Source organism: Peromyscus californicus, unplaced genomic scaffold (assembly GCF_007827085.1).
Source record: "Peromyscus californicus insignis strain IS unplaced genomic scaffold, ASM782708v3 Scaffold_18__1_contigs__length_77618521, whole genome shotgun sequence".
Classification (NCBI taxonomy): Eukaryota; Metazoa; Chordata; class Mammalia; order Rodentia; family Cricetidae; genus Peromyscus; species Peromyscus californicus.
The window spans coordinates 28,842,078-28,868,797 of NW_026294480.1; the positions used below are offsets into that span (position 1 = coordinate 28,842,078).

General features: G+C 35.2%; 1 protein-coding gene across 1 annotated transcript in view; it reads right to left on the reverse strand.

The window, feature by feature from the left end:
• Positions 1-363: 363 nt before the first annotated feature.
• Positions 364-26,720, reverse strand: part of Lmbrd2 (LMBR1 domain containing 2) — a 59,523-nt gene continuing 33,166 nt past the window's right edge. The window contains exons 10-18 of the mRNA XM_052743153.1: positions 24,511-24,692; positions 23,844-23,977; positions 22,243-22,348; positions 21,673-21,770; positions 17,855-17,958; positions 15,686-15,732; positions 13,647-13,752; positions 8,281-8,407; positions 364-6,099 (exon numbers count right to left, since the gene is read on the reverse strand). Of these exons, the coding sequence (XP_052599113.1) occupies positions 6,039-6,099; positions 8,281-8,407; positions 13,647-13,752; positions 15,686-15,732; positions 17,855-17,958; positions 21,673-21,770; positions 22,243-22,348; positions 23,844-23,977; positions 24,511-24,692 (965 nt within the window). The 3' untranslated portion in view covers positions 364-6,038. The remainder of the gene's footprint in view (positions 6,100-8,280; positions 8,408-13,646; positions 13,753-15,685; positions 15,733-17,854; positions 17,959-21,672; positions 21,771-22,242; positions 22,349-23,843; positions 23,978-24,510; positions 24,693-26,720) is intronic.

The following is a 26,720-nucleotide window of genomic DNA, read 5'->3' on the forward strand; positions in this document are numbered from 1 at the left end:
AATCCCAATTGTTTATATTTGGCACACAGCAAAGAAATCTGTTCTGTTTTCTTGGTTAGGCTGGCTAGAGTTTTATCACTTTTATTTATGTTTTTGAAACGCCATCTTTGGTTCTGTTAACTTTCTATTGTTTCTCCATTTTTACTGTCAGTAACATGCACATCAAGTTTCTGTTTACTTCTATTTTCACTGTAAACACAAGACAGAGCAGATACTAAGAGTATACCTATTTAATTATGCATCTTTAAATGTTCTATAACATTTGACAGTGGATATATAAATGGATATATAAGGAATAAAGAATACTTAGATCTTCTCAAAACAGTTTAATCTCAATGAAGATGCATAAATAACCAGCAAAACTGTAGCTCATAGAAATGTAATTTATTTCATGCAAAGCTATATATATTTTAATAATGAATCATATAAACACTTCAAAAATTCATTACATCACAGTCAGTTACAATACTACAAAGGAATTGTGAGTCAATGAGTGTGTCAAAATCAAACTAAGGAACATTATGCATAGATAAGGCCAAAGATGCTAACTTACTTACTGATAGCAATTTGCAGTTTTTTCCAAATATAGATTTGAAAATGTAGTGAGAATCTACAGAAAAATAGTTAAATCTACAACCTACTGGACAAGTAGGAAAACATCCACTGTTATACATCCAGTAATAAAGGCTGATTAAAGATAAACTTGGCATCATGCACCCCCAAAATGAAGAGTTACCATTTTGAAAATTGTGATTGGATACAATTTAAAAAGATTTATGTTCTATTTCATCTAGTCAACTGAATTATATAATGGCAAAATACCAAGCTCTTTATCAATGCAATAGGAAATTAGGCTTATGGTATACTTTTCTTGGGTACTGTGTGTGTATGCATACATATGAAGAAACTAAGGAAATGCAGACATGTTCCAAATTCACATCAGAGTACTGCACTTTAGAATATTGTATCAAAGTAGTATGTTGGATCAGAACTTATTTAAGGATGACTTTAAAACTATTTAAAAGCAATATTACAATTACTTACTTACAAAAACATTTATAAAAATGAAATACCAGGGAATAACAACATCAATAATTAGAGCTCTTTGTACTTTTCAATGCTATAATTTATATATATTAGGTTATAGTATTTAAGAGATAGATATATTCTCTATCTTCTAAAATGAGAAAAATCCTTCAAGTTGTTCCCAAAATACAGACAAAAACAAATCCATTGGATTATTTAAAAAATAAATAAATAACACAGTCTCTTCCCTACAACTTGGCATGCCAAATAGGGAAGATGTTAGCCAGTTCTCTTTTGATAAAGACAGTGGAGTCCTGCCATAATGTCACCTCTAAATGCTGTGCACTTCTATGTGTTGTCGATTCACCTTACATATGCCTGCCACAGTTTGCCACTCTTCTGCATCAAACACAGAAAATTCTTTTACAAAATTATTTGTAATCAACATAATCACAAAAGAAAAGGTTTTTGGGGAAGAAACTGAAACATCTTTTAGGATAGAGATGACAGAATAATACCAAGTATTACTTTATTAAGAAAAATTTAAATTATAGCAATACCTCGCCTGATCTCAATGGATAAATTCTTTGAAAATGGAATTTTGTTGTTGTTGTTGTTATACTGGCTAATATGGAAGAAATTAGAGGTGAGAGCATGCTTCCTTGGCAGTGGAAAGGAGGGTAGTGCCGCCCCATGGGGCTGGGATCCAGGTACTGGAAATGGGGCTAAACCTGTCTAGTCTTCCAAGTCTCCAGTCACAAAAAAAAAACCACTAATCTGGAAGTACTACCAAAAAAGAAATTCAGATTTCACAAAGACTCCTGAAACCCTTTGTTCCATTTTTAAACATGAACATTTTTATGAGTTCCTTTTTCTCCCCCCACCCTTTTTTTTTTTTTTTTTTGAGACAGGGTTTTTCTGTGTAGCTTTGGAGACTGTCCTGGAACTCACTCTGTAGACCAGGCTGGCCTTGAACTCACAGAGATCCACCTACCTCTGCCTCCCAAGTGGTGAGATTAATGGCGTGTGCCACCACCATCTGGCACTCACAGTTCTTAATGTTGGGCATTTTAAAATCATTTTATACAAATTTTTACAGTGAAAATAATTTTTACTGCAGCGCTCTCCTTAGCCATATAAAAGAAAGTGCACTGAGCTAGTATGAACCACACTTCTATTCAGACACTGTTCATTCATCCAGCAGTCTGTTTCACTACTTTAGGTACAATGCTGCTGTTTCAAGTAATGAGGTTTGAAGTCAGAAGTAATTCCTTTTCAGTGTACTGCTCATCAAAAAACAAACAAACAAACAAACAAACCTGTGTACATAAAACAAACAAAAGAGAAAAATCTGTCAGCATCCTGAAAGTCAAATGACAGAGATGGGAAGGAGGGAGGGTGGGAGAGGGAGGCACAAAGGAAAGGCAACCCTAAACACACTTACTTCCTAGCTTTGAAAGTTAAATTTATACAGTCTACTGCACTTTGAAAATTCAAGTGTGCTCAGATTTCTCAAGGGCATGTTTTGTCTCTAAGTACAAATATTCTTTCATCCTTGATTTTTTTCAGACATGGCCTATTCAAATTCTAAGTACAAATCATACTTTATAGCCTAAATGGTAATTGTAGGTTTTATTTCCTCTTAATACGGTAATCAGCATATGATCAAAAATATTCCCTAAACCTATTAAAGATATAAAATGAAGTCTGTAAATAAACAAATGAAATTTGTCCATTAGCATGATGAAAAAAAACTTTAAAAAATACACAATGCCTTTCTTACAAATTCCCACCTACACTTACTTTGGACACATATGCTTAAATTTTAGATCAGACAATTTAAATGGTAGAGGCCAGAAAAATCAACAAGCAACACTTTTTTGGGGTGTTTAGGCGGTTGAGTCTGATTTGTTTTTATGATAAGAACTTTCCATACTTTAAGTCTTACCACTTGTGTGAAGTGAGACCCTTTTGTGGGATGAAATTATTCTAAAACTCTTGTATGAATGTGGTACGATAGCAAATATTTATAATTACCTTTATGTTTTAATTCTTATTTAAAATTCTTTTATAAAAATGTATAATTAATAAAATGATCATGCAGTTTTAAAATGTAAATTAACAATATATAAGTGATTCTTGAAATTTAAAGATTTTTTTATATAATACTTATTTTGAGTTATTAGCTTGTTAAATATTCTTAACAATTATTTTAAAAATATTGATTTGGGTGCTGTGGCACATGTCCTTAATCTTAGAACTTGGGAGGTGGAAGAGAAGGATCAGAAGTTCAAGGTGATCCTCAGTTATACAGACAGTTTGAGGCCAGCCTGGGCAATAATAAGACCCTGTATCAAAAAAACCTAAACTTTAGATCATTCTAATCAAATATTTATTAGCATGTAAGAAAGACATGAAAAAGTATCAGAAATAATTCTTTAAGAAAACCATTTTGCATGTAATGCATATGAACTCTGTAGTAACATTTTTGTGACTGTATCATTACATATTAATAAGTGTCTCAAAAATAAAAATATTGTACATACTATCAATGCTTTACACAAAGCTTAATAAATATTAACTTAATTCCTCAGAAATAAACTCAGTCTTCTAGCATGAAATCATTGCCTTCTATACACAAATTTACTCAGCAAAGTAACTTTTCTACGTTGTTGCATACAAAATCCTGTAAGAGAAACTCTTTAAAAATTTGAACATTCTGGATCACTGAAACAAAAATTCACTGTGGAAGTAACTCAAAAGCCACAATGAAACCCAGTATATATGTGTGTGTACATATGTATCTATACATATGAATATAAACGTATGCTTCTATTAGTGTAACTTCAAAGGAAAATACCTGAATTCCTTTATACATTCCTATCAATTTGTTTAGTGTATTATCAAAATTAACTGTAAAATTGGACATTTCTTCTCTTTTTATCCATTACAAGAACAGCATCTGAGTATGAAGAAAAAAATTTAACAAAAATCATATTTAAGAAAAATATTTCAAAGTAAATCCACAGAACAAATGATGAAACACTGTTTCAGGGACTTTAGACTAATTAGTTCATTTTGCTTTGGGGACTTTAAAGCTTCTCAAAGACCCCTTACTGTGATAATCATCCTTTTCACCTTCAAAGTACTACTTAAAAAACAAGTACAGCCGGGCGGTGGTGGCGCACGCCTTTAATCCCAGCACTCGGGAGGCAGAGCCAGGCGGATCTCTGTGAGTTCAAGGCCAGCCTGGGCTACCAAGTGAGTCCCAGGAAAGGCGCAAAGCTACACAGAGAAACCCTGTCTCGAAAAACCAAAAAAAAAAAAAAAAAAAAAACAAATACAAACAAACATACAAAACAGCCCAGCACACCATCATCAACCGAACCCCCTCACAACAGTTTCGTGAGGTAGATCAGTGGGTAAGTAGCAAATACGTCCTTCATTCTGAAAAATGAAGAAATTGAGGCACTGAAAGGTTCCAAGATCTGCACAAGGTATTTCAGGAACCAATCACGAAATTATAAACAGCATTACATTATCACTGCTCTGGTCAACTGTTCTCTGACCGCATTTCACAGTAAAAGGTTATATGCCTTATGTGTCCTTGAATTAAGCAGGCATGCAACCTTCAATTCAGAGTATCTATCTATTGATAATTATTTAAAAGGGGCTCTACTTAAAAGGCTATAAAAAAATACGACCATTAAAAAAGAAAGATAATGAGGAATGATGCATCCTTCCTTTCAGTACCTATATAGAACTATGTCCTCAACATATGGTAAAGTAACACGTAAGCACTAGGAATAATTGCAAGGAAAATAGGTGCGAGACTGTCTGGACAAGTTCAAACCTGGTCACTCATGTAGAATGGATTCTGTAAGAAACACAAATATTTCAGGACCATAGAACAATCCCTGCAAATATGTTGTGCTCAAATCATGTTCACTTTGTAATAAAACACTGGCTCTTTAAAACATAATACTCAACTTTGGCTTAAATGCAAAGGTTGAAACAACCAATTTAAAATAATAAGCATGTTTAACAAAGAAATTATTACTACACATTTTCATCCTAATACATTTTTAAGTTAAAATTTTAATGCTAGCAATAATCATAAATGGATTATTTTTCTTTTTACTTCTGAATAGCCAAAATAGCCAAATATTTTCTTTTCAAGGAGTATTAACAGGCATCTTTTAAGTATTAGAGAATTTGGGGAACTCTTTGGATATATATATATTACCCATCCTTAATATTTATTATTTTTTTTCTTGGCTGGAATGATCAGTGTCAAGTCAGTATGCTAAATGCTAAAGGTGAATATTTTTCTCTGAAATGAAAATCTTTTACAAAGCAATAATATGAAAACCATAAAAAGATCCAGTTATCACAAAGAGTGAAAATAACACCTCACTCAATTAGAATACACATGCCAAAGACACTAACACTATCAATTGAAGAGTAATCTTAATTACACATGCAAAATCCCACTATTTTGTATACAGAGCGGAAGAAGAGTTGTTTACATTCAGTTATGTCTGATAAGGAAGCCTTATTTTAAGACATGGGTTTTGTAAATACAGTAATTATCTGAGGTCTCAGTTCACTTTCACTTCTTTGGGAAATGTAGGTTGAATAAATTTAAATTACAGTTATAAAATAGTAGTATTTAGTATGACTTATGATTTCCTTGAACTTTAAAATAACTCTCCTGAAAAAAATTAACTTGAAACAAACTGTGTTCTCTTTATCATGAACTGAATCCTTCCATTTAACTACACTTCTAAGGCAGACACTTCAGATGGTATATAATAAATCCTATCAAAAAAGATGATACTCTAGTTAACAAACAATAACTTAATATAGTTAAGATGGGATCCATTTTCAATGCCATTTTTGTTATCCTTATTATTCAGAGAGTACAGATGAATTGTAGGTCACAATGATGTTCATAAAGGCTGAGCTGATGTGATGACCTTGGTTACTTGAGCCATGAATTTCTTCAGACTTTAGATATCTTCAAATATTATGCTGGAAGACATAGAGAGATATCGTCCACCAGGTTGATACCTAAAAAGTAAACATACAAAAATGATCTAAAATATTTAAAAAAAAAAGAAAAACGATGAGAAAACACTAAAAGTAATTACAGAATTTGTAAAGACCATAAAATTTATTCAGTAGCCAGAAGTAGAATCCTATCTCCCAAAATTATAATCCAAAAGGACTTAATTATAAATCAACCAGCACCTGTTTGAAGACAGACAGACAGACAGACACACACACACACACACACACACACACACACACACACCATAGAGTGAAGGACATAAACAAAATGGGGGAAGTAAGACACATTCAGGATACTGCATAAATAACCACATTTAATTGTCAAATACAGAGTATTCTAGGGCTTTTGTTATTTATAGGCAATAATATATTAAACACTTTTAGCATGTGTGATATTTTTTTGTTTTTATTTTTGAAGTTAGCACACAAAGTAATGGGCTTCTTTATGCTACACACACACACACACACACACACACACACACACACACACACACACACACATCATGTTTTATTCATATTCATTCCCTTCCTCTGCTATTCCCCAGTCCTGTTCCCTTCTTGCTGGTCCCCTGGTCCTCACAAGCAGTCTTCCTTCTGTTTTCACATGTATGCTGTTACTCTCCTTCTCTTCATCATTTAAGATCTTTTCCTTTCCTCTCATAGTCCCCTTCTTACTTTTATGACCTTTTGAGTCTGGCTTATTTCATTTAACATGATTTTTAGTTACAAATATTTCCTTGCAAAGTCATGTTTACACTTTTCCTTGTGGTTGAATAAAATCTCTTTGTATATATGGACCACCTTTTCCTTAACCTTTTATCTGTTGGTGGACATTTAGTCTTAGCTATTGTTAATAATTAACAATAGATACAGATGTGGGAATTTCTGTGTGGTATGCATACTTAAGTCTTTTGGGCATATAAACAGTGGCAGAGTTGGGTCATACAGAAGTTCTATTTTTATGCTTTTTGTTTTATTATTTCTCATGGCAAAACAAATGAAGACATAGGCTTTGTAGTCAACATACTGGAGTTAAAATGCCTGATTTCTTACTCATAAACTGTGTGACTCCAGGCAAATTATTGTGTCTTTGAGGACATTAATCGACTAAGAATTTTCGCAATAGACAATGTTATTAAAATGTTTACATTGGGTCTGTCATGAAAACATATTAGCTATACAGATATGGCTAAAGATAATGAATTTCATAAATCAGATTGCTAAATAGATATATAAATATAGTCATGATTCTGTGTTGTCTCAATTCTTAAGATATAAATTAAGATATAAAGATATCGCCGGGCGGTGGTGGCGCACGCCTTTAATCCCAGCACTCAGGAGGCAGAGCCAGGCGGATCTCTGTGAGTTCGAGGCCAGCCTGGGCTACCAAGTGAGTCCCAGGAAAGGCGCAAAGCTACACAGAGAAACCCTGTCTCGAAAAACCAAAAAAAAAAAAAAAAAAAAAAAAAAAAAAAAAAAAAAAAAAGATATAAAGATATCTATTTCAATTATAACTAAAGAATGATTTTTTTGTTTGCTTTTTGTTTTTCTTTAGCAGAGCTCACTGTATTTCTGATTCTGGCATGAAATTTACTATGTGGCCTAGGGTGGCCTCAAACTCATTTTGCTCCTCCTGTCTTAGCTGCTCAAAGACTGAGATTACAGGCAGATGTCACCACACCTGGCAGAATGTCATAATTATTAAAAATAAAATAATTAGCGGGTATAATGAGTATCAAGTGCTAAGAACATAGCTTAGTTGGTAGATGTAGCCTAGCACACACAAGTCTCTGGACTTAACTCCCCAGGACTAGATAAACTGAGTGTGGTGGTGCATGCCTGTAACAGGAGGGGAAAGCAAGGGGATCCGATCAAAATCATCTTCAGCTACACAGCAAGCTGGAAGGAAAGCTGGTCTGTATGAGACTTGGTCTCAAAAAACAAAACAAAACAAAGAAAGGTATTAAATGATACTTCAAATTTTTGAATTAATACTGAAAAGGAAATTTTTTCTTATCTTGTTATGCTGAGCATCCAATTGGGGCCTTGTGCATACCAGGCAAGCATACTCCCACCAAGCCCAATATTTTTCTCATGTTTAATTATCTTTTGTTTTCAAGCTCAGTACATCATTAACATTTCAGAGGCATACCAGAGTCAAGTGACACAGCCAGAACTTACCTTCCTGATTCAGGTTCCAGAGAATCATCAGTGAATGTTTCTGCATTAAAATCCAAAGGTTCTGCATCCTGGAGAAGTTCTATTCGGTCTCTTTCAGTTCTGTTATTAGCCCTGGTGTACTTGGATGCTGCTCAAAAGAAGAAAGACAATGACTACTTCTCTATTGTCTTTTAATTTATAGATCACAGAAAAAAAATCAAGACTTCATCTAATGTTGGTTGTGAAGATAAGAAGCTTAAGTTGTTCCTTCTTAGAAAATCAGATTCAAATTATGACAGTATAATACAAAATAATAAGACAATTTCTTGAGTCATCTAGCTAGTCTGAGCTCAAAGTAAGTAGTGTGAAGATTTAGAAAGTAAAAATTAGAATTTATATTTAATTATAGTATAACCACAATAAAATTATCATTAAATCAAACTTCATATGGTTTCATAGTGAATCTTTTATTATTTATTTTGGCTAGAAATTTGAGATATCATCACTTCAACTCTTGAAGAAAAGACTTAATATTTTTCCCATAAAGCAAGAATAAGGGTAACACTGGCCAACAAAATAAGTAAGTCTATATTTACTTTGAATATCCACCATATTTAAAAAGTAAAAAGATACAGTTGGAAGTAGTTTATCTAATCTTACCTAATAGATTAAAAATATTGCCAACATAGAAGCATCTACATTGCAAATGTTCAGTGGTTCCATGTAGTTAATGGCTGCGATATAGGTCATTAGAAAGTCAGTAGCTCTCCCTTTTCTACATGAATAAGTTTCTTGTGAACAATTTATAATATCCAAGTTTTGATTTACGAAGCACAAGTATCTTTAAAAAAATTATGGGACTGGAAAGATGGCTCAGTTGTCATGGGCATTTTGTTCTTGAAAAGGACCAGAGTTCAGTTCCTAGCACCCATACCACATGGCTCACAAATGCCTGTAACTCCAGCTGATACCCTCTTCTGGCCTCTGCACTGCACTCATGTGCACACACACACACATAAACATACACAGAGATTAAAAGACTCAACTTTATGAAAGAGTTCTTTTGGAAAACTTAAGATGTTTATATCACAGTTTTGTCATCTTGGTCTCTTTCCTAATGTAGTGATGCAATATTATGAAAATAATTATTACATTCTAAGAGACTGAAATTTTTGCTGGACTTCATAGCCAGAGTTAATAACAACCTTGAGGTCACTTAATACTGCTATCCTATGTGTACTTGGCCCATTTGTTTAAGACAGCAATGTAACAATCAATCTTACTTGCTTTGGATTTCGCATGTTATCATTTTTTACAACCTAAGCTATTACACAGCTGTAATCGTAAGTCATGTACTTTTCCCATGTTCCTGACCAGGAACGATGTATCTGTATCATTTGCTAAAAGCAGTAAATACAAAGGTTAAAAAGCAATCTTCTAAAATGAATATCTATCCATGGATATATATATTGATAAGTATGATGTTTGAGGTACTGTTTGTTATCTGGGTCTGTTGGAATTAGTTGGAGCCAGTGACAAACTCTGTTAAAGATTTCTATAAAATAGCTGGGTGGTGGTGGCGCACACCTTTAATCCCAGCACTAGGGAGGCAGAGGCAGGTGGATCTTTGTGAATTCAAAGCCAGCCTGGTCTGTAGAGCAAGATCCAGGACAGCCAAGGCTACACAAAGAAACCCTGGCTCAAAAAAAAAAAAAGAAAGAAAGAAAAAATTCTGTAAAGTATTCTTTATTCTTTCTTTCTTCCCCATGTGATTCTTTCTGTGCTGTTCAATAAATGAAACCTTTTATTACACACACACACACACACACACACACACACACACACACACACACACACACACATACCCTTGGACAGAAACACAGTCATACAGGGACAAGTTCACAAGGTAGCCTTCAGGCAGGCATAGATTGAGACTCATACCATAGACAGACAGAGGATGGAAGACAGGGAGCATGAAGTAAAGAATTCAAATCTGGAACCCTTCTTGGTTAAATGAGTCCAAGGGAAAGTGCTTTTACTTCTTTCCTTCCTGTGACATCAATGCATTCTTGGTAACTCAGTTAGCCATGAATATGCTTAGTCCATTCAGCCTAAGTCTATTCTCATGCATTGATTCCTGCAGCAAATAGTGGTTCTCCAACTCACTATTCAATGCTTTGTGTTTGTTCTTTTCTTAACCATTCTCTCATACTTTCAGATCTTTCAATTTTGAAGACTTTCATTCAATGGTAAGCATCTAAATGCCTTTACAGATTCATCCCTGTTTCTGAGTTCTAACAAAAACTGTTGCCCTTTACTATTTATTCTACCCTAAATGTCCTTCAAATAACCCTCTGCCATTATTTCAAGTACCATGCCTTTGTTTAGGCCCTTATCACTCTTTGACTTCACTACAAAAACAGACTTCAAATGGTTGCTGAGCTTTATTGATTTGAAAAGCATATTTTATACTGTCATTAAATTCACCTTTCTAAACAATAACAACAGATCATGCTTCTATCATTGAACATGGAGAAACTGAGCTGGTTCTCAACTAGATCTTTATCCCTACTGACTAACATCATAGTGTTAGAAGGTACTATTCATGCTATTGGAGGAGAAAAGTAATTATCAATCCCACCCCCTATGAACCCTGTGAACACTATGTCCAATAACGACCTGCCTGAAAAATATACCCATTGGTGCAGTAGTAGCATAAATGTTATGAGAGTAACCAAATACTATTTTAAAAATTGCGTTTAAGGCTTGCTACACAAAATAGAGCCCATATTTGACAAGGTCATGGCCCCTAGGGGAAAATCTACTACTATTATTCTGCTAAGTGAATGTAGCAATAAAATGACTCCTAATGATATATTTCTATACCCATAGATAAGTGCATTGCTTAACCCTCAGCAGAGGAGCTTCTTCTTGAAGAAATTAATATAGACAGCCACAACTGGATGGTGTGCAGAGAGTGAAACACTCTGAAATACTCATCCCTAAATAGGATGTTGTTATATCACTCCCCTCTCCTCAAAGTTCAAGGGCCTATGCAGAAGGGGCACAGTAAGAGTAAAAGAGCCAGAGTTGTTGAATGTCTCCAAGGAAACAACGTTTTCCAGACACAACAAGGACTGATTCACACATTAACTCACATAGGCCATAATAGAATGCACACATATTCAAAGTGAACAAAATCCTAGCATGGAGAAGGGAAGGCAGGCACAAAGTCCCATCCCTAACCAAGATGCTCTTTGTAATTGATAGCAGCTGGGAGAGAGAAAATTCAGTTTTCCTCAAATGGAGTGACAATGGATCGATCTACCAAACTCCAGGGCAGGCCTCAAGCTCAGAAATAGTTAGCCAGCACAAAACATACTTTATAGAGTTTGGTTGTTTGGTTGGTTTTATGCTTTTTTAAGTGTGTTTATTTTCTTCTTTGTTTGTTTTAAGAGAAAGGGGAAAAAAACATGAAGTTAGGTGGGTAGAGGAGAATAATCTGGAGGAGATGGGAAAGTGGTAAGAATGTGGTCAAAATATATTGCATGAATATTTAAAATAATAAATAAAAATTTTAAAAAGATCATGCTAAAAGTTAAAAATCTTACCTACCATATAAAATTCACACTTTTGAGCAGGACAGCATCTGTTTCTAAACTGTCTGAAGCCCCTCTTATGAACCTCCTCATGCTTAAACTCTAGTCATGAGAAAAACACATCTTCCCAAACATTCTCTTACATCACTGTGTCTTACTCTTTTTCTAATTAAAAACCCCCTTCATCTGGATAACTATCATTCATTTCTAAATACTCAGCTCAATATTTGTATTACATAAATATTTAGTATAAAAATCCACTCCTAAGACAGAGCCCGTTTTTTATTCCCCAAGGTATTTCCTTCAGCACCAGGTGTATACTCTTTGGTAACAACTCTTATGAGATGTTTACAACATCATTGGAGTCTGCCATTTAAATATTTCTAACATTTGAATTCAGCTCCTTTATATGATTACCAGCTTCCTGGTGAGAGTCCCACCATCTCTTTATGCACATCATCCAATCTCTCCACTGTATGTTTTAAAGTACTAATTAGCTATTTCCATCAGTGAACTGTCTGATAATTCTAATACTTGAGTCACTTTTAGGCCTAGTGTGTTTACTTTTTCATATTTTGAAGATGACTCATATTTTACTTTCTTATATACCTCAGAACTCTTTGTTAAAGACCACACATTTCATTTAAAAGAATACAGAAGTTAAATTATAGTTATGTTCATAATGGGGCACATCTCTTTTTACTGGGTCATCGATGTTTAGGGACTGAATTAATCTAATGAGTACTTACTGTGAATTTAGACTCTGCCTTAGTTCTCTTAAGTCTCTATCCATTTCAATTTTTCTTTGAGTTTAGATGGTCCTCAAGTACAAATGGATATTCTTGGTACCTGTTTTCCACTCTCAGAACTTCAGAAGGATACCTGGCTTCTAGGTCTCCTCTAACAGCACATTACTGCTGTGTAACTGAGCAGCTAACTAAGAAAGAATGCTCAGATTTCCTGCTTCAGCCTGAATCTCAAACAGAAACCTATTCACAGAAGCCTTAGCGGTGTAGCTCCTTCAGCAATACCTCATCTTCTCCAAAGACAAAACCTTGCCTCCTACACAGTGTAAAGTCCTGTGCAACAACAGGTTCCTGGCACCTTTCTTTTTTTTTTTTAATTTTTTTTTTTTTTTTTTTTTTTCGAGACAGAGTTTCTCTGTGTAGCTTTGCGCCTTTCCTGGATCTCGCTCTGTAGACCAGGCTGGCCTCGAACTCACAAAGATCCACCTGCCTCTGCCTCCCAAGTGCTGGGATTAAAGGCGTGCGCCACCACCGCCCGGCACCTGGCACCTTTCTAAGGCAAAGGGCTTGTTTCTTCCTCGTTCATGTCAGTACCACACAGAGGTATCCTCACTTGCACCACTGGTAGAGGACTGATACCTGACTTCAGTCCTTCTCTAAATTAGGAACATCCTGGGAACAAGAAATTTCCTTTTCTCTCACTGTATACATGGGAAAGCACTTGAATATGAGTCAGCCAATACTTATAACAATAAATGAATAACTTTCATCAACAAGAAGAAAAGCAAAGAAAAACATCAAGATAAACAGGAGAAATAGGTACCTTCCTAGAACATGCCTTGGAAATAATTTAGTTATTTAGATTCATAACTTACAACTACTTATTTGATGTCCCATTTCCCCTTCCTTGTACACACTAAGGACTATGATAAAGGGAAGGCACTGTAGACATATTTGCGAGTCCAGAGATGGGTATAGTTTCGGTTTCTATATAGCACGAACACTAATAATTCCTAAGCAAACTAGGAAACAAGCTACTTACACCAGTTGGTAGTGGTATCTGAGAAATTTGACTCTTTGGGGTCAGGATGAACATTTCTGTTCCTAGTGGAGTCCTCTCTGTTGTGTCCATAACGCTCTTTCCATTCCTAGAGCAGAAACCCAACCAAATACGTCACTAAAAGTTATACTGTCAACGTTCTATATGCAGGGTACTATAACCATTTTTCATCAGAAATTCATTAGCAATCTGTAGAATTTTAATAGCATCTTTAGAATCAATTTTTATAACTTTTAATTTTTAACAAAAACATTTTGCTGGTTATGATTAGATTAACATATTATTCTATCTAAAACTTCAAAAAATATTAGAATAGCAAGCTTACTTTGACTATGTAAAAGTTATGTTAAAAAACTTTACTTTTACTTGAGCAAGCTACAAATACTAGAGATCTGATAATACATTTTTGATAACAAATTAAGGTTGTATATAAGTACAATAAACCTGACTTACATAGACTTAGGAGTTATCAAGAAAGACAGTATGATCTCATTAACTGAGATTCTATGCATTATACCTATCCAATGTTTTGTACAAACGGGGATACATTCATGCCAGAAACTTTTGGCACTTTGAATACATTATTTTTTTATGTTTATGTAGTCAGTCTATTACAATTTTGGTAAACTGTGGAAGTTAGAAGTCCTAACACAGTGGTTCTCAACCTTCCTAATGCTGCGACTCTTTAAAAAAATTCCTCATGTTGTAGTGACCCCCAACCATAAAATTATTTTCATTGTTACTTCATAATTAAAATTTTGCTACTGTTATGAATTATAATGTAAATATCTGATATGAAATACCCATGAAAGGGCCATTTGACCCCCCCCAGGGGTCATGACCCACAGGTTGAGAACCACTGTCCTAATACAAAGTAAATGCTATTTCTAGTAATGTCTACTGTTTGGTTCTAATTATGAAATAAAGAACAAATCTATCTTCTGAAATAATGAACAAATCTATCTTTTTAAAATATTTATTTATTTACTTACTTATCTCACTATGCCCTAGTGGGTCTGGAACTTGCTATGTAGACCAGGCTGACCTAGCACTCAGAGATCTGCCTGTCTCTGCCTCTGTGCTGGGATTAAAGGCATGCGCCACCATGTCTAATATACAAATCTCCTTTTACATAGCATATGCCAGAACATATAAAGACAACTATGACATCTCTTACTTTCCAGGATAAATACATCAATGTTAAAATGTTGTAGAAATTGTAATGGATTTTCCTTTTTTTTTTTTCACCCTCTCAAAGAAGATTTGCCTCAACAAAATGGAGGACTCAAGAGAAATTAAAGAGGAAAATATAAATGCCATATTAAAAAAGTATATTAATTTTAAAGCAACCCAAACTACTTTATTAACAAGCCTGCATGAATCCATTTATTGAATAAACAGTGATTGTGTACATAATTCAGTCAACAAACTGACAAATGTTGGACTCAAATTAAGTTATTAATGACTTTTTAAAAGAACAAATCTGACAGGATAATGTGTATATGTAAAAGGATTAAAATTTTCTCTTCTTTAAAAATACATCCAGGGGCCGGGCGGTGGTGGCGCACACCTTTAATCCCAGCACTCGGGAGGCAGAGGCAGGCGGATCTCTGTGAGTTCGAGGCCAGCCTGGACTACAGAGTGAGTTCCAGGAAAGGCACGACACTACACAGAGAAACCCTGTCTCGAAAAAGGAAAAAAAAAAAAAAATACATCCAGGGATGCAGAGATGGCTCAGTAGTTAAGAGTACTTGTTGCTCTTCCAAGTAACCAGGGTTCAATTCTTAACCATCTGTAATTCCAATTCTAGGTGACCAATGCCCTCTTGTGTACTCTGGGTACCAGGTATGCACATGGTACAAGGACATGCACTCAGGCAAAACATACACATTAAAGAGAAAAAAACATCCTTTGCCATTCACCTATTGCTTCTCATCTTCAACCATTTACTTCAAGTAAGATTCTTATAGTGTTTCTTAGATATTTCAGTTAACAGCAATTTAATAAAATATTGTACTTACTCTTCTTCGATTTTCACCTTCCTCTTGCCTTTGTCTTTTTCTTTTCTCTAAAGACAAGAAAAATGGCCCCAAATTTAGTATAATATGGTTGAATTAGATATAGAGTAACTGAAGCAAGGAGAGCAGACTATGACATCTACAGCTTACTACAAAATTGAAGCAATAGGTTACTGTCAGAAAGGGCCTGCGGGTCACCTCATGACATAGGTAGTGTTTCCTGTTTTGCTAGAGTGGCTTTGTAATCTGTCTACCTCTAGTGAAAGGATCTCCTTCCTCACAGTGATCTGAAATTTCTTTTTCTGTGGCTTCAACTCTTGTTTGGACTTTTCTTCTAAGCTAAACGTATACTTTCTATATAATTCTGTTCTCGTGTAAGCTCTTCATTATATGTTATATGTGCAGGGATTGGGGCTCTATCCTCGTAAGATAGAGTTACAGAGTGGTGATTTCATCAGTCATTCTCTCAATATCTCCCAACTTACCATTCTTACCAATATTAGGAAGGCGGTGCAATGCCAAATGTAGAATTATCACATCCAATAGACACTACTTTCTTAGGAGAGCATGTGAAAGCTAGATTCTGGAGACTATGAAGCAATGACCCCAAATCAAGGTTTTCCACCCATCCTACCATTGCTTAAACAAAAGAAAGCATAATACATTCTACTTTGTGAATGGGTTTTCAGAAAGCCCTATGTATTTTAATAGTACTCACGTTCTCATACCAATGATCATTATATTCCAAAAGGAAAAAAAAATTGAATAATTTCCCTCAAAGTAGCAAATTAATAACTCTAAATTAATGAGCTTTATAGTTGTTTAGAACTTGGCAAATCTGTTCCAGGACAAAGACAAAACAACTCTACTATGGTTTGGATCTTGGACATTCCCTAACGTCTTGATCTCCAGGCTGTGCTTCTGTTGGCGGGTGGTGGGGCCTTCACAGGGAGGACCTAGTGGAAGGAAGTTAAGTCACTGGGGGAGACTGGAGAGATTACTAAGACCACAGCCTTTCCCTGTGTCTCTCATTGCTTCTATGTGATAAACTGGCTGTCTCTCTGCTTCTATGTGATAAACTGGCTGTCTCTCATTGCTTCTATGTGATAAACTGGCTGTCTCTCTTCCTTTATATATTACACTGGTTGAAAGGCAAGTGACCACAGATGGAAATCCCTAAAACTGGGCATTAAAATAAGCTGTCTTTCCTCCCTGCAAACTATATCAGGGATTTTGTCACAAATTCCAAGATCATAAATGGTTATTACCTAGTTGCAGATATACTAGTAATTTATGCTGCAGAATTTCTTCACAATAAATCTTATATTACATTTTCAAATACTTTTTTTAGTGAAGAAAACTGCGCGCGTGCGCGCGCACACACACACACACATATTAAGGTTAAACCACTGTATTTCTTTTTTTTAATTAAAAATGGTTTATTATGTGTTGTTCGAGATATAACACAAATCTTAAAAGGTCTTATTAATAAAAAACCTGGAGCCAGATATTGGGGTAAAAGCTGAGAGATCAGAGGAATAGAACAAGCCAGCCACAAGTTCTTACTGCTAGGAAATCCTCAGCCCAAGAGAGAGCTGCTTCCTGTATATACCTTTCTGTGCCCTGCCATCTTACTTCCTCTTTCCGCCCAGCTCTATCACTTCCTGTCTGTCTATACAGACCTCCAGACCTCTATGGTTAACTAGTGCTGGGATTAAAGGCGTGCGCTACCACTGCCTGACCTCTATGTTTAATATAGTGGCTGGCTTGTTCTTTGATCCCCAAGCAAGCTTTATTTGTTTGAGCACAAATAAAATATCACCAAAATTATGTATTTTTTTAATTATTCTCTCATATATTACATCCTAACTGCAGTTTCCCCTCCCTCCTTTCGAATCTCCCGACTCCCACAGATCTATTTCTCCTTTCTCTTCAGAAAAGGGCAGGCCTCCAAGAGATATCAACCAAACATGGCATATTACGTTATAATAACAAGACTAGGCACATCCCCTCATATTAAGGCTGGACAAGGCAACCCAGTAGGAAGGAAAAGGTCCGCTGTGTTTCTTAAAGTGGATAAAAATTACATGCAAATTTTGTAAACATTAATTTTGTATTTGAGTCTTAGCACTTAAAATCAACCCGTTTTTATTTTAAAATGACAAATCTTACCTCGTCTGATTAATTCTTTTCCTTCATCAACTAGATCTGATGTCATATCATTATCTCCCATGAACTGCTGGAAACCAAGCAGGTTCAAACAACGGGTTCCCAAACTAATGAAAGCAGATTTCAAAACGTAAGTATTATTTCCCTTAGTAACTATTTTTTTTTTTTTGGTTTTTCGAGACAGGGTTTCTCTGTGTAGCTTTGCGCCTTTCCTGGAACTCGCTTTGGAGACCAGGCTGGCCTCGAACGCACAGAGATCCGCCTGGCTCTGCCTCCCGAGTGCTGGGATTAAAGGCGTGCGCCACCACCGCCCGGCTCCTTAGTAACTATTTTGAGAAATTGTTCTTTACCATTGTCACAGAAACCATGATTATTAGTTATCATGGCAAATTGCACAGTAATGTAGTTAGTCATTCTTCACAAGGTCTTTCTTTCTCTTTCTTTTAAAAATGCTTATGTCCAGCCTTGGATGAAGTTTCATGCATATAATTGCAATATTTGGTGGACTGAGGCAGAAGGATTGTTATGAGTTTAAGGCCAGCTGAGGCTACAGTGAAACTTTGTCTCAAAACAATACAAAACAAATTTTATGTTGCATATTTCACTCAATAGAGTAAGACTTATATTTGTATAGAAGTGAACTGGAAAAACTATCAGCACATCTTTAGAAAATTATACCAGAATGCTAAGCAATGGCTATAATAAAATCAACTTGTTCTTTTTAAAATATCCAAGGAGCAGTTATAATACCAAAAAGTACATATAAAAATCAGCATTTCCACATACAGAGATTTCTTGTATAGAGAAGCTTTTGGTTTCTGAGACATGGCGCTACTCTGAAGTTCAGGCTGTCCTAGAATTCATTATATGGACTAGGCTGGCCTCAAACTCATGGTGACCCTCCTCCCTCAGTCTCTCAAGTGCTATGATTACAAGCCTGAGACACCCCGCTTGGCTTAGAAAAATCTCAATTATACAAATTTGAATGTTATGCTTTGTTTTCCCTCAAGAATGAAACAGTTTCTCTTATATACTGTAAATGGCCATTATATCCTATCTGTAGGCTAATTACTTGAAATGTTAGTTGGCATTTTAATCTGATTGTCATATAGGATAAGAGTAATTTAAAAATATGGCACACAGGGAGGAAGCAAGAGATGGCTAGGCAGGATTCATACTGCTAAGATCCTACTGTGGACCAGACAATTCACTCATATTTAATTCTTACCTCTTGCATAACCCTAAGAAATAAATATTTATCCCTTATATGTATAGAAACACATCTGAAGGGCTGGAGAAAGATTTGTGCGTGAAGAAAGGAAAACAGCTGTTAAAGTGAAAATTTCTGATTCATACTAAGAAATGTATAAATATCTGGCTAGCTCAGAATACATGTTATGTAAGAAGAATGTATGTATGTCTTTGAGAAAGCTCCCCCTTTCCTTGAAACAAACTCACATTAGCACATTAACATCACTATGTAGCTCAGGCTGCTCTCAAAAGGCAGGATCTTCCTGATGCTCCTTTACAACATACACCACACCACCATTCCCAGCTTAGAAAGAAACCTTTAATGCATTTTCTTCTTTTGTGATGTGTGTGTGTGTGTGTGTGTGTGTGTGTGTGTGTGTGTGTGTGTGTATGTGTGTGTGTGTGTGTGCTGGGAATCAAATCTAAGGTGCTGGGCATTCTATGCAATGTCATTGCGCTACATATCCAGCCCAATAATGATTATTTTTCAACAATCTTCTTTCTGATTTCTTATATTAGGATTTTATATTTGACAAAGCATTATCCTAATTTATATTATTTTGAGCCATAGAGCCATTTAATCTCAAAATGCTATAATGTTCTCAATATGACAACTAACAGGAAAAGACGTACTTAAGTTCATGATGTTCCATTAACACTTATAAAACCTTTAAATGAGAAAACATAGAATCAAAACAGCATTAAACATATAAAGTCTGCTATTGTTTTTTTCTACCTTAAAGGCAAAACTCAAAACAATAGTTTTAGTGTCAGCTTGTATTAGTATTTTTATTAATATTAATCGTATTAATATTTTATCTTTTACTTTATGTTTCTCTCTTGAAACAGAGTCTTGCTATAGCCCAAGCTGATTCTGAACTTGAGATACTCCTGCTTTAGCCTACAAAACCCTGGGATTATAGACATGTGCCATGATTGCTGTGGACATCGATTGCTCTGTATGCTGTGAATATGTTGCTCTGATTTGGTTGATAAATAAAATGCTGATTGGCCAGTAGCCAGGCAGGAAGTATAGTATAGGTGGACAAGCAGAGAGGAGAATGCTGGGAGTGGAAGGCTGAGTAAGGAGACACTGCCAGCCACCGCCATGAGAAGTAAGATGTAAAGTACTGGTAAGTACAAGCCACACGGCAACTTATAGATCAATAGAAATGGGTTAATTTAAGATATAAGAACTAGATAGCAAGAAGCCAGCCATGGCCATACAGTTTATAAGTAATATTAAGTCTCTGTGTATTTACTTGGGTCTGAGTGGCTGTGAGCCCAAGCGGGGCTGGAGAAAACTCCAACTACACATGATGCTCAGCTAAGTCTTGTTTTAGGGTATAATCTTTTAGTTATTTTATTTATCAAAAAGCAAAATTTTTTAACTTGGTAGAGAATTTAAACAACATGATTGCTTATTATTCTAATATTAGTATGTTAATATGTTATTTAAAATATTTATGCACTAAAAATGTAACATTTAAATAAAAGTTAATAAAACCTACTTTCAATAAAAAAGCAAATTAATTTATATTAATGAAATGTTTTATAAATTTGGACATATCTTGAGACACTGCAGCAGTAAGAAGGGGCAGAAAGAGTACAAGGGTGAGAAATGTGTATGAGAAAGTAAAGAGACAGGGTGCTAAGGCAAGCATATCTTTCCATTAAATTTTTTTTATTGATTTTCATCTATATATGCAATGAATATGATTATATATAATCTCTACTTTCTCCCTCCAACTGTCCCCATACTTCCTAATACCTCCCCACCTAACTTTACATCTTTTTCTAAAACAATAATCCACTAAGTTCAATGAGTGCTTCCCATATATGCAAGATGTAGGGCCAGCCACTGGAACATGGGAAACCTACCTCAGCCTTGAAGAAGAATATCTCCCTTCCAGAGCTCCTATCAACTGTCAATTGATCCTCAGGAAGGGGTGGCGCCTGCAGATCAATCCCCATTTCTGTAGGAACTATTGCTGGCTTGATCTTGTATAGGTCTTATGTGGGTAACTATGGTTGGTATGAGTTCATTACTGTAATAGCTTTAACCTTTTTGAATCTTACCTTTGCCAAGATTCTATAAGCTTCTTTGAGCCCACAAGAAGAGTAGCCTGTGCACCTTCTAGGCAAAGAGAAGCATTTTTCTTACGACTTTATACGTACTTCCTGATTATAAGTGCTCCTCACCTGACCATTTGTGTTGGCTATCATCTGCAGGATTTAGAAAACCAGCAACAATTATGGGAAAAGCCAAGAGACTAAGTTGTGTTACTGTAAAGAAGCTAGATGTAAAGGGGTATTATAAACCATGCTGGTTGTCATTGTCACAGCCCAGGACTTTAGAGTTACCATCCTGTAATTAATCTTATCACTCTGTAGCCTACATAACTGTAACAGAATGACTCAAACACTAAAAAGGGCCTTTCAAACTATCCAAGTGCTCATAACCTCCCAAATTACAAACTAAAACCAAGCCAGTAAATACTCAATGGAGTTTTAAGGGGAAAGAATATCTATACCCAACTAAGAGCATGAGAAAAAGTAGAGTTTCTTACCTAAAGTACGTAGCAATGCAGAGAATTACCACCAACATAGGATAATATATATAGAATCCATCTGCAATAAAGGATAAAACTTTCATGGAACCCATGATCTGAAGAGCAAGAGAAGAGTTAAATCAGCATAGTTACATATTTTCATTCCTTCCCATCATTAGAAAGTTTACCCACAGGAAGTTATATCAACAAATTACACATTTCAAAATTTAGAAACAAAGTACTTAGTATACATTTCTTAAACTTCTTCCTGTTAAGGCTTTCTTCTAAAGAAATCTAGTATTTTATAACTACTACAAAACCAGAGGCACTAAGATTATACATATAAATGCTAATGCTAATATGAGGCAGGTTTTTAATGCAGCACATCTAAGTAAACAATATGAAGAAAAAACAATTTTTATAATATCAGTTTAACCCCATCATTAGTAATTACATGTATAACCTTTAAGCAAAGGTTTTAGTGATAAAAAAGGAGTTCAATAATGCTACAGAGCTTGTCTACTGACAATAGAAGATGACTCATAACACCACCTGACATAGATAATGAACCTAAAGAGCCATACTTACAGATGTATATGCAGTTGGCTGGGTATTCTGGTGAGAGATGGATGAATCCATATGGGTCAATCCCAAGAAGTTAAGACATAAAGGGGGAGTCAAACGGCAAAATAACCTACAATAAACATTTAAAAGCACTAACATATATATTTTAAATATAATGAAATATATTTTATATTATAGTGAAATGTATTAAAAACATTTCAGATCATTGTAGCTATAATTTTTATCTATTTGCATATTATATATAGTTTAATTATCTATGTGAACTGCCCTTACTGGGGACACATTCTAAAATCCTATTAATCACATTTCCTTTAAGAACATGAGTGCCTATATACTTAACTGCAGCCTCAGGGTGCCTGCTTTCAGCATTCTGACTAAGATCAATTATAAAATGAGTATCTTACATTGCTATGGTTGGACAACTGTGGGCTGGAAAACTGAAAAAGTTTAAATATAAGTAGGTAATATTGACAAGGGTTCTTTTGTAGTGAGAGAAAGCTCTGTGTTGGTGGTGACAGCTGTAGAAATCTACACACAAATGAAGGATGAAATGTAAGAACTAATTAAAGTCTACAGTGCTGCTAACAGTAATACACAGTGTAAATTTCCTAGTTTGGTATTGTACAGCAACTACAGATGACGTCACCATGAGGAAAAGCTAGAGCAAGGTTACACAGTGTATCTGTAACTTTCCAAAAATTCATGCTATAGCTTAAATATGAAACAAATGTCACAGGTTCATTTGATGAAGGGTTCACCTTCACTGGGTAGCTCTGGTTTAGGAGATGGTGTAACAGTTAGGAGGTAGAGCCTAGCTAGAAGAAGCAGGTCACCCAGTGTTATGAAAGGAAAGATACCATGTTTGGGGTTCTGTTAGTCTGTCTTTGCTTCCAAGGTACCATAAGGTGGATAGCTCTGCTCCAATACACTCTCCTTGCCATGTATAGTCTCACTTCAGGTCCAAAACAATCAATACCAAGTAATGGTATACTAAAGTCTCTGAAACCATTAGACATAATAAATATTTTTTCCCCCAAGTAGTCTGTGGCAGGTATTTTGTAACAGCCACAAGAAACTGACCCAGTAGTTTTGATTTTTTTTATAAGACAAAGTTTTGACACCAGACATTACTTTGAACTTCCCTAGGTCTAGCCCTTATAAATACCTAATATACCTGACTAATAATAAGTAGCCTGGACTGATTACATATAGTTAAAGCCAGCCCTCTAAATTTCTCTAGGAAAGAAATGTTCCTTTTAGTGTTCTTAGAACTTCAATTCAGTTTTAGACCACTGACTTTTAGAACACTCTTTACACCTAACATAGCCTCTAACCTCTCAATTGTTCATATACCCAGTTTCAAATTGGTAAATCCATGGTAAATCGCCGTGTCTTTTTCCCTAACATAGCATTCGTAATTTAGTCATAAACTTCAAGCAAAATTTAGCTGGTGATCACAAATACTCATCCGATAGTTAAAAAAAAAAATCAATTAGCTCACAGAAATGTATGTTCATGCAACATCCATAAACAAAAAATAAGAGAGCTATAATTAGCATTTAAAATGGAAACATTTCTTTTTTTCTAAGCTCAATTCTACTCACATGCCACTGAAAAGAAGACTGTAAGCATCAGTCTGATGATGTGAAGCCAAGTAGTAGTAATTAAATACTCGAATTCTGAACACAGTAGAGTAAACACAGATACTTAAGAAGAAGATGGAAAGGAAGCAAGCAATCTGGAAAAATAGTTAAAACTTGATTTAAGACTTTATTACTTTATTTACTGCCACAAGAATTATCATTTGCCACAGCTATATTTACTGATGTTCTAAAATATAAATATAAATACAATAGTGTCTTTTTTTAGTAGCTGAGATGAAATTTTGGAAATAAATCTACATTTCAACCAGTTCAACCTCTTAAAATCCAAATTTTGACTCTGGGCCCTGAAGGAAACTATTTACCTGTTCTCTTGACAATTCTACAGGAAGACAGTAAGTTACATAGTTTCATTGACAAAAGAGGATCAAAGTAACCTCATAAAATGCTTATTCACTATCCTATACTTTTTCATTGATCTTTAACTACAGCTCCTAGTATTTATAGTCTGGGTAAATTGATGAACATCAGTTTTGGAAGTCTGAATAACAGCACTTTGGGAAACTCCACTATTTTCATTCTTACTAGAAGAAATATATGGGGAAAGATACAACAGTTAAAGTTTCTGCATGAACTGATACATATTTATGACCAATATGAAAAAACTGACCTCAATGTAAATATAATTGTATGTTTTTTCTGCCAGCTGTATGAAGACTGCAAAGAGAGATAAGACAGGAGTCGTGCTAAAGAAGGTGCACTCTGACCAGACAACGATCACAGAGAAGATGGACAAAACCACAGCAAGGATCCTGTGAAACCATGGCCGCAACAGGCATTCCCAGTACCATTCTGGAAAATACAAGAAAAACACAATTAGCATATTTATAATCTTTGGAACTTGCAGCCAATCAGTCAACACAGAGAAAGGTAGCAAAAAATAACCAACAGCAGTGTACAAACTGATATCCCACGTGCTTCCTGCTCTGATGTAACTGAGGAGAGCACATCACCACCTTTGTGGTATTCCTGCAAACGATACATAAACTGTATCTAATCATGAGGACATAGCAAACTCCAACTTGGGAACAATCAGTAAAGAACTAGTCTATGCTGTCCATAAACATCAATGTTATAAAACACACAGAGGCTAAAACACATAGGACAGAACTGTTCCAGATTTTATTTAAAAGACTAAGAAATATGACAACCGAATACAGTGTGTGGGCTTTAGATTTTTAAAGAATATCAATGTCATAATTAAGCAAAATATGCATAAGGTATGTAAGTAATAGTAAACTATTAATGTTAATTTTCTAATTATTTTAGAGTTACACTTGAGAAACTGTATTTTTAGGAAGTATTCATTGAAATTCCTAGGGGACAAAAGGCCTCATGTATAGATAGATACAGGTCTGAAAGACTAAGGAAAAATGTATGTAGAGAAAGAAAGCAAATTAATCTAATAAAATGTTAACATATGAAGAACCTCATTATATGAAAATAGTTTGTGAAGTTCTGGTTTCATTGTCTGAATTTCATTAAAAAATAAAGGTTCAAAGAAAGCTCAATCAATTGAAAGAGATCTCTATCCATTCCATTGAAGACAAAACCCAGGGTTAGTGTGCCCTTAACATATCTACCACTGAGTTACAGCTTGCAACAAGGCTATAGTTTCACTTCATTTATTGAAAAGCTAAGGTCCAGGCTCACTGTCTTTTCCACTGTACCCTCAGTGTAATTCTTGATTATTTAAACATCCGCCCAGACAACTCTTTCTTCATTGCCTTCATCTCCTCCCTTCTAATGAATGAGCTCATCTTCTAATAGCCCTCTTTAACCTGGTTACTCATTCCAATGGTCCTAAACTCATTCCTAAACCTCTTATTGCTAACAACAGCAATCTTTCTATGTAGCCCAATCCCATCATCCTCATGCCCAAGCAGTACCTTCATCTGCATCCAATCATACTATCAGGACAAACACAACACTTATTCTTTTACCTCTTTACTGTTACTGAACAATTTGAATGTCCTTCCTTCCTTTCCCAGCTCAGATTCCACAGTCTTTGAGGATAACTACTCCCCAGTCCCAATTCCATTACCCTCTCTTGCTTCACTGTATATATTTGGTTAAACCACCCTGTTTGACCAACTCCTTGGGTACTCTGAGTCTGTATACATGTACACTGCAGATGAAAGACCCATCTTTACTGACTATTCTCACTTTAAACTAATGCCCACTTCAAACAGGCCCTTAGCACAGCTGGACAACTTCCTGTAATTCTCCATTTCCCTGTGACTATTTAGTACCTTCTTGAAAACTCTCCTTCTCCGTATTTATTGTCAGTACATTCCTAAGAGAGTATAAACAGTCAGATGACTTACCAACATTTTTACTACATTTTCTCACTTACACTAAAGCTATATGTCTGTCTGTCTCACCTCCTAATGCAAGGCCATTCTGCTCATTGTTCACTATTTTCCATCTCATCTCCATTATCTGTGAATATTGCTCCAGAGTTCCCTATGGCTTCAGTAATTTCCAGCTCTATGATATTATTCTCCAGTTATAAGCTACCTTCAAGCCCCCCCCCACACACACACACCTCGCCACTGACCACAGCTATTACCCTTTTCTGTTTCTTTTTAGTATTTATTCATTTATTCATTTTTGGTCTCTAAGCATGTTTGATCATATATGCAAATTGGTTTATAATTATATTTTGTATGTGTATACATATTTAAAATCATAGGCATAAATATATTAAGAAACTTCAAAAAAAACCCTTTAAAATAATCATTGTGTTGAGAAAAATGCTACCAAATATTATGGAGACAATATTTTAAATACTGTTGATGAATTTGTAGAAATTTCTGT